At 35.1% G+C, this 13,567-nt stretch overlaps 3 protein-coding genes across 4 annotated transcripts in view; 2 read left to right on the top strand and 1 right to left on the bottom strand.

The window, feature by feature from the left end:
- The window catches only part of LOC129789572 (uncharacterized), a 656,748-nt gene that overhangs the window by 513,296 nt on the left and 129,885 nt on the right, over window positions 1-13,567 (top strand). The gene's annotated exons all lie outside the window — the stretch shown is intronic.
- LOC129789748 (uncharacterized) lies at window positions 179-1,791 on the bottom strand. Its single transcript, XM_055826792.1, has 2 exons — window positions 1,506-1,791; window positions 179-1,434 (listed from the first exon to the last, which is right to left on the bottom strand). The coding sequence occupies exons 1-2, from the start codon at window positions 1,544-1,546 to the stop codon at window positions 702-704; spliced, it is 774 nt and encodes a 257-aa protein (XP_055682767.1). The 5' UTR covers window positions 1,547-1,791; the 3' UTR covers window positions 179-701.
- The window catches only part of LOC129789267 (zwei Ig domain protein zig-8-like), a 36,109-nt gene continuing 25,289 nt past the window's right edge, over window positions 2,748-13,567 (top strand). Inside the window, exon 1 of the mRNA XM_055825920.1 lies at window positions 2,748-3,653. Coding sequence (XP_055681895.1) covers window positions 3,557-3,653 — 97 coding nt within the window. The 5' untranslated portion in view covers window positions 2,748-3,556. The remainder of the gene's footprint in view (window positions 3,654-13,567) is intronic.

Here is a 13,567-nt window from a genome sequence, read left to right as displayed (position 1 = left end):
AAAATAAGTCCATCAATCCATAATAAAGCACATAAACAATTTATTACATATTTTATTTAAAAAATGCATAATGTCCTTTCTACTTGATTTTTTTCAAACAAAATTTGAATTTATTTTTTTAATTAATTTTTTACCTTTTGTCAAATAAATCCAAAATAATTAAAAATCCCCTGAATCCTTTTTTATCCATATATATATTTTATTATTCCTTAAACACTTGATAAATATACATTATTTAAATAGAGATTCTACTTATATTGATATGAGAATTATCGTCATACAAATTCCCTATTACAAAAAGAATTTTTATTCAACACAAAAATTAAAAAAAAAAAAGAATAAGATCCATTTGAAATGGCAACAGAAAGGCCTCTTTGAGACCCTAAGAGGTGTATGTATTTAATACAGAACCTGGGATATGTCTTAAGGCAAACATAAAATCTATGTTGGGGTGATTCACGATGATGGATTTTTTTTAAGCCCGGTAAATTCTTTAATGTATGGCAGGCACTTTGCTCGCATTGCAGTGGATGGAGAGGCCTTCGATCAATCGAGGGTATCTCACCCAGGAGTCCTCTAATTGCTCTATAATAGAAATATTATTTTAAATAAAAAATAAAATATTTTAGGGACCCACAGTTAGCGAGAATTTCCCTCTGATCGATTTGTGAATGGAAGATGCGCATGGGGTGAAGTTACAGTCAGCTCTCGACGTCATTTGGACCATATTCAAAGTGGCCAGTTTCGTTGAGAACGCGATTCTTTAGCTGCTCAATCTGGAAGAGGAGATCTCGCGTTTCTTGGTCCAAAGAATCTTCGGATTTAAGCTCTTGATCCTCATCCTGATCCCACTCCAGGGATTCTGGTGTTGAAATGTGGGACCATGTGTTTGCTGACGAATGCACGCCACGATTCTTTGACCCGTTGGCGTAGTGCTTTGATCCTGCTTTGCAGGTGTGTGAGTCTTTTTGATTTGCTTGCTTCTTGTTGGAATTCCCCGACGATGAGGTGTGCTCCTCATCGCTGGAAAGTCCATCTGCGGTGCCATTTTCTGGAAGACTCGTCCATGGGTTGTGATGATTGTTTGTCGAATACTCATGCTCCCACTCGAGGTCCAAAGAAGACCCACCCGGGGAGGAATTGAGACTCACATAGAGATCGGGCCGAAGGGCTGGGAAGCCGGATTTCGATGAGAGCAACAGGGAGTGAGCATCGAGACACTGTAGTTGTATATTTGGGAAATTTCGTTGCTGTGTAGTACTTGGGCCATCTTCTCTATTGAGGAGCTTGTAGCTGTTGCTTGCCTCTCCCTGTTGGCGCATTGTGAAATTTTCCATAAATTTTGTGTGCTTCCGCTTCTTAAATTTCAATATATTAAAAATATTCCCTTCTTCTTTGTTCTCCTCCACGAGATTTTCCTCATCATTCACGCGACTGCAGGAAATAAAGGGAAAAACGGTTGAAATGTAATTTTTTTTAAAAACTCTAAGACGGGATGAACTTACCCCCTATAGCTGAAGCGACATCGTCCAAAGCATGAACCCATCGAGGAAGATTTATTGTCAATCCTATGTGGTGACAAATTCACTCATTTTGTGATTCACTTCCGGAAAAAATCGGTTATTGCTGAATTAATGAATTTGAGGGAATTTTTGCGTGGGTTTTCCACCACTTAGCACATGATTTTAGGCTTTTGTGTGGGTGTTTGGAAGCAGGGTGGATTGACCCGATAAATTGGAATTAACAAAGAATATATGACTCAATAATAATTTCAGAGTTTTGACAAAAATCAGCTGTTGTGGGTATATACCTCATGCAAACGGAGGGGTGACCACCCACGCTTGCGTACTTTCTTCCACCAAAATAGGGGTTGATGGTTGGTAGGGCTTCATCGTTGTTGATGGCAATTTTTCTGCACAAAAATTAAATATTCATTTTTTTCATTAGGTAGGTACTATTTTTTAAAACCTTCGTTAGAATTTCAAATCAGGTAATTTAAAAAAAAGGAATTTAAATTAAAAATAAAGAAGGATATTTTTAAGACACCGTTAGCAGGTGCAAGGATACCATAGCTATTTCAAAAAATCATCAATGTAGCGTCTACCGCCATCTCCGTCTTGGCGCCAGAAGCGTCCTATTGTTCATACAGGGACAATACGGTCTCAACCGTATACACAAACGTCCTCCCACCACCCACTTCCCACACAACCAATACTCACGATGCGGATTGGCTGAAAAGTGAACGGCGTTGAGAGAGAAAATTTTCCCACGGACTCCGGGAAAAAAAGGAACAATAGAAGACCACAAGTGTGAGGGTGTGTGAGGAATCTCCCAGAAAATTCCTCATGCTCCGAAGCCCTCCTTTTCCACTGAGTCGCGCAGAAGTTCTGCCTGAGAGAGAGATGTGAGTGTTGGGAAATGAGATGAAAAAAAAATCTTCACATACGTATGTGTGTGCGGAAAATGAGAGCCAAAATGTGGCTGCTACATGTTTGGCAGAGAGTGGAGAAATTTTCCACGCGTGGCATGAAATGTTGAGGAGAGATATTGGGGATTGGGATTTATAAATATGTGTATAAAATACTACAAAGTACGGCAACACTCATCATTTTAATCTTTTTACTGTGTCTGCCGGCCAAAGTGACTACACAGGGGCGCCTCTGCCACAACTACATGGCGCTGAGGAGCAAGTGCAGCTCCTCGATGACTACCAAGGCACATTTTCCACTCACCGTGTGGTCCTCAGATAAAAGCAGTTGAAAACACATCTCAGTGCCGTTCGAGCTGCGGCGTGATTTAGTCAATTTTGGCGGAGGGTCTCTCGCATCACACGTTTCATGTTATGCTGAGAGTCAAGTCCCTTCTCTGCTAGTTCGATGTTTCACACAACATAGAGGCTACACAACTCACCCTCTATTGCCATTCGGATGTTGTGATTTCCCAAACTAAACGGGGACAGTGTGTGGTGTTTTTTTTTTCATTGTAATGCACCAGACTGACAATTTTGGGGTGCATTGAACCTATTTTGTTGGACCCCTCCAGCATGCCACATAAATAACCGAGCAATTTTGGATTTTGCAACTGGATGGTGTAATTGCAGGAAGGAAGGAAGTGTTTTGGTGTGTTAAGCGTGTGAGTGTTGTATCCTAGAGCGCTATAATACGTAACGTACCCTCGTGTGAGGAAGGGGTTGATAATATGCTTTGGGGATGAAAATCATCACACCTCTGTCACACGCATCAGGAAGTTGCTCATGAAGACAGGCAACCCTTTTTAGCGCGCCTAAGCACGTGGATTTTGTACATAAAACAAGGATTAATGAATAATCTGCATTTAATGTAAAACACCTCAAAATTACCCACAAAAGATAAACGGTTGGAGAGCATCCTTTGGACTAATAATTACCTATATACAGACCTACGCTGTAGCAAGCCAGACACAACCACGTGCTACTATTCTTGGATTGTAGAGTAAAATATATTGTGCGTGCTCTGTGTGACAAACGTCTGCTTTAGTTGCAAATCCACTTCGAGATTGATTTGGAAAGTATCTCGGGATGGCCCCCTTATGTGTCACGGGGGCCCTCCTCATCCTCCTCCTGATATCGTCTGCAACGTGTGAACCATCCTCATCGAGTATTCTCTCGCCTAATGGTATGTACCACAGTGGGTCCTTAAATTTATATCACCCCAGGGGATGATTTTCCACGTGAGTGCCAAAATGCGTGGGCTGGGAGAAGGTCTCCGCCCCGAGATTTGTGCGTCTCGGTCAAGTGACTTTGTTATCACTGCTCAGGCGTTATTCATTCACAATGAAGCTGAAACGCTACAAAATTGTCTATGCAGAAAAAATCAAAATGAACGATTTTAATATAAAAAATATAAAATTGATTTGATTTTTATTTTAAATTCCTAATTTTTTTGTGAATTACTAAGATTGTTTTGTAATTGAGGCAGGTTTAATTTTAATCTGGTTTCAAACTGAAATGAGAAAACTGACTGGAAAAGTCGGTTAAAACTCATCTGGCTTTAAAAAAATTGGAGATATTGAACACAGCACTTTAAAAAGTTATTTCAAAAATCGAATTAAAAAAAAAATAGTAAAAAATGTTTAAAAATAATCCTCTCTATATTTTTGAATTTCGTTTGAAATTCAGAAAATATGTCAAAATCTTGCATAAAAATAAAAGAAAAAAAAATTAATAATTTTCCTTAATTTTTTATTACCTAATATTTTTTTTAATATTTAGTCATTTAATGAAAATGCAAGAAATATTTTAATTTCTTATTTAAATTAATTCAAAATCGATCAAAAAACTTCTCTAGTTTTTATAGTTTCTGGACGATTTCTTACAGAATAATTATTTGATCTTTCTATTAGAGACACCACTGTATTTTACGTTTTATGAATTAAGAAAAAAACCTCAATTAAAAAAATCGAAACGTCGCTGTAGAACAAAAAAGCTCATTTTTTTAAAAACAATTTCCGAGTCAAGAAAAAATTTCAAAATGTTTTTTCACCTGGATTATTTTACGTCGTCGCATCATTATTGATACCGTTGATACCCAAGCGCGGGTGTGAGGGAGCAAAAGGTGAGACCATTCCATTGGGGATGGATGTTAATAGTAGGTTCCAATTTGTACGCAATTAATTTAATCACCCGATCCCTGTGAATGCCCCAAAACTGGCAGACTCGGCAGCATCTTCAGCGAATCTTTCGCAGACATCGCCGAGTGATTTAAGCCATTGAAACCCATTGAGGTTCTATCCCCTAAAATATCCACATAATTGCCACGAAAATCATCAACAACTCCTCCCATTAAATTGCATTTTCTTCTTTCGAGACATTCAGTGTGGAATTCAGACTTTTGGTGGATATCTCTATATAAGCAAAAAGACCAAAAAAACAATTAGATGCGACTTGCTTTAAGATTGAGATATACTTATTTTCCTTCTTGCTATGCTATTTTTGGACTTGTATGCTCTTTTGAGAGGACCGTGAGGCATTTCTCGATTTTCCTTTAATCTCGGTGTGCACATTCATTTTGAAGAAAGTGTAATTGATATTTAAAATTCACATTATACATCCTAAAAGACCCAACAGCTGGCTTTCATGGAGATCGCGCGGGAAAAAAAGGAAGAGCCCTTCGCACCACGAATAGAAAAAAAAAAACTCCGCGCGAGTAACTTCTAAAAGAGACTAAAATATCCGGGGGGACTTGCTGTTTGATTTAGTGAGCGTGAATGGAGGTTCTCACTCGTAACTGAAAAGTATCTTTTATCGCGCGATGTTTTGTAACACGATATGCTGATACTTTCGGCAGCACTCAATAGGCATGCAATAGTTGTTAAAATCTGTGTAAATCAACAAGGTCGTAAATTGTACAATTAGTTGGAATCATCGCTGTGACATCATGCTACATTATATGCTGTGACACATGATATTATTAACTTCCGAACTCTAAACCTCTCATGCTGCGTATAATTTTTATATGAAATATTTACACCATCATCCACCGAAAAAAAAAGGAAAAAAAATTACATTCCCTATCGCTTCTGCATCGGATCAGGGGAGTAACAAAATCCACCCACACCCTCTTCACCTTTTTGTCAAAAACACTCTGAAGATTGTTGATAAAAAAAATTAAATAATGTAAAATATAGCGGTGAATGAGCTGGGAAATTTGTTAAGCCACACACAGGAAATTTTTTCAGCAACAATATTTATCAATGTGCCAACATATTTCAGCATCATTTATTTAATTTTTTTTGTGCAAACATCGCGGTAATAAATTTTTTGTCGTCGCCTTGTGGTCTCTATGTGTTAAGCAGAAATTTGTCATAAAAGAAGATTTGCGTCACGATTAGGTATTTTATAAAGTCCTTTCAGAAAAAATTGTTCAAAAGACTTTTTAAAATTTCTTTTTATTAAAATAAATATTTGTTTATTTTTTCTTTATTTTATCTGCATGAATTTGTTGCAAAATATGTAATAAATTATTCAGTGGAGGCGCCGGGTTAAATGTGGCTCTCCGGATCATAAATTGATCAAGATGGAGCTGCTTAGTAATCACAGTGTTTCTTAGTTTTTTTATCAAGTTAAAAATACACATAACAAGTAGACATAATGGGCTTGATTCAGCGACCAAGAAACCCTTGAAATCTTTAAATTTTGTACTTAAATTTCAAGATTTCAAGCGAATTTCAAGGGTTTCTTGGTCGCTGAATTAGGCCCAATATTACAGAAACCACAAAAATGGTCTTTAAAAAATTAAAATAAAGCGAAAAACATATTTTTTAACCCTTTGAGAACATCAAGAATCATAGAAACATTCATCTTTTTATCGAAAAATTTATTTTTAGCCAAAATTGGGCCTTATTCAGCGACCATGAAACCCTTGAAATTCGCTTGAAATCTTGAAATTTCAGTACAAAATTTAAAGATATCAAGGGTTTCTTGGTCGCTGAATTTGGCCCATTATTTATTTATTTAATTAATTCACAGCGCGCAACAACTAATAAAATTATTTAAAATTGAGAAAATGTTTGAGCAAAGAGCATGGGATTAAAAATAATGAGAAATTATAATATTTCACTTAGGTATTGGTTAGCGTACGATTCAATGGTCCTTGAAGGGTTAATAAAATAAAAATCTATCAACAATCCTAATATATAAAGCTGAAAAGTTTGTTTGTTTGTCTGTCTGTGGCACATGAATTCCTCCTAAGCCGCTGGGCCGATCGTGATGAAATTTGGTATGGGGGTAGAGGGGGTCAATACGAGTTGCAAGCGCTATATGGGATTCCGCCCCAACCCCCCTTTATAGCGCCCCCACAGAAAAATTGATTTTTTTTTACCTGTTGAAGGGTCAGATAACGGGATTTTTTTATTTTAAAAATTTTTCGGGGTACCGTATTGTTCATCCCCCCTACTAATATACGACCCCTTTTGGAGCTTAAATTGGAGTTTGCTCATACGTGATTGGGGGCTCGGGTTGACTAGTTATCTATAAAAGAACTAAACTCATAATTTTCTTAAATTAATTAAAAGCCTGATATATTGAAAAACTTTTCTAGGTTTTTTTTTCAAAAGTTAATCTTTAAACTATATTTTCCCAAAACATTTAAATAAAAAATTATTAAATTCTAAGTGGAAATTTAAAACAAATATTAAAAAACATTTTCTATTAGACTAAATATAGCACGATTAAGTGTGTATGAATAAAACCTAGCATGAAATGACCCTCGTTATTCGCGTAATTAAATAACGAGTAAATTTATTCATAATTCATATTTTTTTAAATAAAAAAAATTGTTAATTATCGTATAAAATTATCTCTACACCATTTTTTCATAATACAACGTACTATACATAATGTACATTATATAATCGAGGTTGCTTGATATGTATTATCGTAGTATGTCATCCGGATAGTTATTGATACCGCATATCAATAGGCTCATAGGAATAATGCTCCATATCATTTTGGTACATGGTTCATTGATTTATTTTCAAACTAATTAAATGTTTTTGTGGTAAGTGACGGGCTTTTTGGCCACGCATTTGCTGTATAAACAAAATGTTACATCTACTGTTGATATAATGCCGCACACTGATTGCCCAGAGAGTATAGGCAAATTCAGAGTTAAAAGTTAGTTTTAGGAAAAAGGACAGTGTGGTCCTCAAAAGTGGGAAGATTATCTCATTATTTTGTATTCAAGCGCTGGGAAGCCTAATTGAATTAAGTTTCAATTAAATACAATTAAAACTTTGGCATTTACGTAGCTGTGTGGCAAAACTTTTAGGGTCTTTGTCCGTAGAATAATTCTGCATATTATGCGAGGATAATGCTGATCTGTGTTAACAACATTTCTCTAAATCAATTCTATTTTGGCACGTTTGTACAAATAAATTATATTAATGGCCTTTGTATTGTACTTTCATTAGCTTTGAGGAATTGTCAGGTACAGTGTCTTAGATGTTTCACAACTAGGAAGATGTATGTATATTTTGCGGTTTTAGAGGAAGGACGTGACTTGAGAAAATTTAATTATATCAAAAAATAAATAGGTACCTAGATTTTGTGTATATATAGCGAAAGCATAGCGCAATTTCCTCAAAGTACCAAGTTCCCTTTAATCATGAAGTGTGGATTCAGGAAATGATTAGAGCATTTCATATTTCATCAGTGGAGCTACATAGAAAGGCAACAAACAAATAAGAATGGAAAATACGATGGAGGAAGTTATAAATAAAATCTTGTGTGCGTACAGATGCCGTCCGAGGCATATAATTATGCTGGTCTACCTCAAAAGAGAATTCAAACCATGTTTATTTTTCCAAAGAATGTTTAACAAACAAGTATAAATCGTTTACAAAATATCCTTAATGCATTATATACAAAAATTATAATAACGATATTTTGATAATTCATTGAAATTTCCCTCAAAGTGTGTGGGCTATATATGGGATAAGAAGTTTTAAACTTCCTGCAATGTTCTTCGCGGGCGTCTCGAATTAGTGACGCACTGGTATGTGATCCAAAATTAAACAATAAAGGGTTGATACTCCGTTTAGCCCCACCAAAAATATTTTTAAAATATATTATTAGCTTCTATGTGGAAGACTTTCACACTGTAAAACTTTGTTATTTCTCTTCATTTCCACTCATCATCTATTTGGAAATACTCCACCTGTCATCTTTGTTTCGAACGTTTAGCAGTTTTTGAAAATGTGGTGTATATTTTTACATCCATTTGTTTTATTTATGCCATCCAGAATGCGCCTCTTTCGACACCTAAACTGCCATCGCGGGTATCGCCGTTTGGCATCCACGCAAAGGTCAGAGGTGCAGGAATTTTCTTTTTTCTTTTTCCCCACGTTTGAAATGAAACTCATTTCAGCACGAATGGATTTATGATAGTCTCACAACTGTCTGTGAAGAATTATATTTTTGGATTCGGCATCTCAATCAGCTCGTTGTGGAGCATCTTTGGGATATATAATAAATTAATCAGGCAGATACATTGAGAAGAAAGGGCTGAAATGCCATACACTTAAGCATGTTTAAACTAATAATGTTTTCCCTCATAATTTCATCGGTGTAGTATGTATAAATATTGTTTTAAATTTGATTGATAGCAACAAATTTTAAACGCTTCGACATTTATTAAGGTAATAAACGATATAATTAGTGCCGACATTTCGAAAATGTTTATTTTTCTCCACTAAATATTGCGTGTCAAAATGTTTCTCTAATTTATTTGGATTGCTAAGGGGGAATAAACTCACAGCCTTTAAGCAATTTACAAGGAAGTTTTTTCATCTAAAAAATTGGATGTTTTAGAGATTGCAAAATTATCAAGTCGAAAAGAACATTTTTACTGATTTAATTTAAGGAAAATCCATTTTATAACAGTGGATTTTTTGGATTTTCTTTCTTTCTTTGGAAGATTAATTTATTAATTAATTAATTAACCTGAATTTGCCCATTGTATGTTTAGCAATTTTACTTTGTTAATTTTGAGAATATAAAAAAAGTTTTTATTTTCACGAAATTCAAAAAAAAATCAGTTAAAGGACGTTGTAGAATTTCTTAGTTGAAGTTTAAAGAATTTTAATCGAGAATTGACAAAAATTTTAAGTATTTCTTATTTGGGTTAATACGTAAATATACTATTTTTTCAAACACAAACTTGCATTAATTAATTGAAAAAATACCTAAAAGGACGAAGTATTCATCATGCATGGTGGCTCTATTTAATAAACGTTGAGGTTAATTAATATTATTATAAAATAACAATTTGTATAAATGTTTAAAATTAAAAAACAGGAAATTGAATTTATTTATTAACGTAATAATATTTAAACTATTAATCAATAAAGTGGGCCTCAATTAAATAATAGGTAAATATTATACCGATAGAATTAATTTTTTGGTGTTGCTTTTTAATTACTTTCCGATAAAGAACAAAAAATTGACCCATTTAAAAAAAAAATTATTTATTTATTTTTTTTAAAAAAAAAGGGTCCATCACAATATCTCAGAGATTGAAGGAAAATGTTAATAGGAAAAAGTCAATCATAACGCGTCCAGTTATTAGAGTTGGTATACCACATCGCGGATGGGTCAGTCTATGCGTTGTAATTTAATTTGTAAGTAGGATTAGTAGGCAAAGTTGATTTTTTTTATGAAATTCATCAATTCGAAAGACAAAAATGGTTATATCTCAAGTTCCACAAGACCTACAAAAATTTCGAGACTAGTTCTGGAAAGGTATTGAAATAAGCTATAATCTGACATATATTTCGATACATTTCAAGGTCACCTCCAGAACACAAAATGGCAGATTTTTGTTCAACAAAAACAGTTTTTTTCACTTTTCGTTCTGAAGGAATGGTCCTAGAGGTTTTTGATGTTCTAGAAAGTTGTAGAGTTTTGCATAACCTTTAATTTGATACCAAATTGAGCAAAATCGGACAAGCGGTTCAAGAGATATGGCTCTTAGAACTTTTCAAATTTAAGAATTTTTCAAATTGCCATATCTTCTAAACGGCGACATAGATTTTCTTCATTTTCGGACTGGTGATAGATATTGAGTCAGGCTACAACATATCAAAAATTCAAGGAAATCTATGATGGGGATTCGGAGATATAGTTCCTTAAAGTTAGGCAATTTTTGTTTTTGTTTTTAGCGCCTCTTGCGGATGTTTTTAAAACTTGAAATGTTCTAAACAGTTGTAGGGCTTCTCAATACCTTTCATTTGATATCAAGATGATCAAAATCGGTCAAGCCGTTCTCGAGTTATATCGAAAACACACTTTTTGCTTTAGGCCGCCATATTTGCTAAACCGCTTGACCGATTTTCAAGTGTGAATTGTTGATGAAAACATCTCACTAAGCCCTACAACATACTAAAATTTCAGACCTCTAGCTACAAAGGAAGTGGTTAACGGTATTTCAAAATGGCGGACGGCGGCCATCTTGGATTTTGAAAATGCGAAAAAATGAAATTTTACACCCACATTTCTATAGAAAACTTCAAACCCGAAGTCTCTATCTGTTACCGTTCTCGAGCTATAAGGCAAAATGGGGACCAACGGCAGGCCGGCCGGCCGGATCAAAAATTTTCCACCACCATTTTCGTAATGTGGGATGTCTAAAACGTGCTCATACCAAGTTTGAGCCCGATCTGAAGTGGTCGGTTTTTCCGATGATTACAATACTTGGTATGCCACGATTGTGGTATACCAACTAATATTATGCAAGAAATTTGAATATGATTCCTTTTTGTGCAAAAGATGTGAGGGGTGGATGGGGTATCGATGGAAAGCGCACGTTTTGGGGGGCAACACACCTCAAGGCATATCGGTGGGGAGGTCCTGTCAATGCGAAAGGGAAGATAGGAAGAGTCTGCATTCCCTGTGGATCCCTCTAGAGGGTGCCCCCAAATCATCCATTATTCCAACACCAAACGAACCACATAATGTTTATAATCGAGATTCGCCTCACACTAGAAGTCTGCCTGGAATTGAACAGATGTTACCTTAAATCAAAATGCGAATGCAAATCAGTAATTTTGCCGGAAGGGATGAAAATTTGGTGTAGCGTGTGAGTGCGGGGGATGATTGTGTGTGTGTGGCGGCAACAAAATGAGATTTTCCATAATAAAGCCAGGGACGATAAATCATTGAAATGGTGTCTAATTTTTGGTACGGATGGTGGCGCGTCTAGAAAACTTTTCTCCCTCGCACCAGACAAACTTTAATACGACAAATCGATAATGGTGTGAATACGCCTCGAGAATATTGTTTTAAGTGGCAAAAAGGGAAGAAACCCTTATACTTCTATATATTGATTTCATTTTACTCAATTTCCTCCTGCATTTATATCCCAACACTCCTCGCATATATGATGTATTATATGTACTAATTAAAATTCACTAGACAATTTTCCACACAACCCCTTTGGGGGCATGAACGAAACATACGATCATCTTTTAGTTTGCCTGCAGCAGGTGAAATAAATACAATTTTATTCCAAACACCTTCTCCAATATTGTAACTCCACTGCCGTGAGGGGGGTGTGGGTGAGATGAAATTCAAGGGAAATTGTTAATCATATCAGAGTTCTTCTCCCTTTCATATGTCGGAGGCGCAATAAATTCTCCCGGATGCCGCAGAGGGAGACAACAAATTTCACTTCAGTTATGAATTGCTCTACAGGGTCGTGTACATAAGTATTCTTACCACTTACAACCATTTACACCGAGTTTGGATTACTTTTGGTTAGAATTCATACATACATATGTACACATACTTATATGTAGCTCCACAGGTATAAGTTGTGTTCTAAAACATTTAGAAATCTACCACACCATCTCCATTTGTTGATTACTAAATTTAACTTTAACTGCATTTAATAAAATAAAATTATATTAAATTAACTCTTTAAGAACTAAAGTTAGTTCAGAGGATCAAGTTTAGTAAAAATAAGTTTTGATAAATTAGTTGAGAAAAAACAAGATCCTTATTTAGAAAGCTTTCGTTTTTCATACCAATGGATCGTGTGATGTCTTTAATGATGTTTTTTTTATGGACGTCAAATTATTTAGGAATTTCTGTGACATAGGCCTAAGCTAGGTCATAGTGGTTCTTGTTCTTAACCAGGCTTCAGTTTTCTTAAATCAGGCCTAAGTTCTTAAACTAGGTTTAAGTTTTCCAGGCTAGATTTAAGTTTTCTGAAACCAAAGTCTAGCATTTAATCTTGGCCTAATTAATCTTAAATCAGGATTAAGATTTTGAGTCTAAACCATAGTTTTCTTAAACTAAGCTTAAATTTCATTAAATCAGGTTCTTGATTTGTAAGCGAGGCTTGAGTTATCTAGACTTCACTTAAGTTTTCTGCAATCAACCTCGAATTTTCTTAATCTGGGTTCTAGTTTATTAAGCTACGATTCAGTTTTTAGTATAGGATTAAATTTTCTTAAATCATTTTTCAGTAGGTACGGTTTAAGTTTATTAAGTCGTGCGTCCTTTTGTGCCTTCAGTAATTATTGGTTTTAACAGATTTAAAATTTTTAAAAGAAAATTTACAAAAAAACCCTTTAAAGTTTCTGAATATAGGTCTTCATTAGGCGATGTTAAGGGATAATTTATTTGTTTGTTTGTTTTTTAAATCAAGTAAGAAATAAATATCTTGTTAATTTCATCTGAATAATATGAGTGTTATTCTTAAAAACATTAAAATTAACATTTGAACTGCAAACTGTGAATGATGTATGCAGCGTTAAAAACAAGCTTTAGTGCTTCAAAGGTAAATAATTACCCTCCCTAGGGGGAGAGGCCTTTGCGGGGGCAAAGGTGAGTACACAATCCGAATGCAGAGGTTTGCATTTTGAATGACTTTTAGTGATGCAAAATCTTGACCGTTCTCTGCTTCATCACGGAGAAATTTTCCCAGTTCTAGCTTAATGTTCTGGGGTTCGTTCATAGTGTCGTCGTCAGGTTATTTCAATTCCTTCTCTCTCTGGAGTTTCCCTATGTTGCAATCATATTGAGATTTTC

The sequence above is a fragment of the Lutzomyia longipalpis genome, chromosome 2 (genome assembly GCF_024334085.1).
Source record: "Lutzomyia longipalpis isolate SR_M1_2022 chromosome 2, ASM2433408v1".
Classification (NCBI taxonomy): Eukaryota; Metazoa; Arthropoda; class Insecta; order Diptera; family Psychodidae; genus Lutzomyia; species Lutzomyia longipalpis.
This window is presented reverse-complemented; position numbering and strand designations above follow the sequence as displayed.

What these genes read in the sequence shown, in the direction of transcription:
- LOC129789748 (XM_055826792.1), bottom strand. Translation starts at nt 1,546, where the DNA reads ATGGGTTCATGCTTTGGACGATGTCGCTTCAGCTATAGGGG. An exon ending in TGTCGCTTCAGCTATAGGGG is followed by an intron (nt 1,435 to 1,505) that starts GTAAGTTCATCC and finishes TATTTCCTGCAG; the next exon opens with TCGCGTGAATGATGAGGAAA.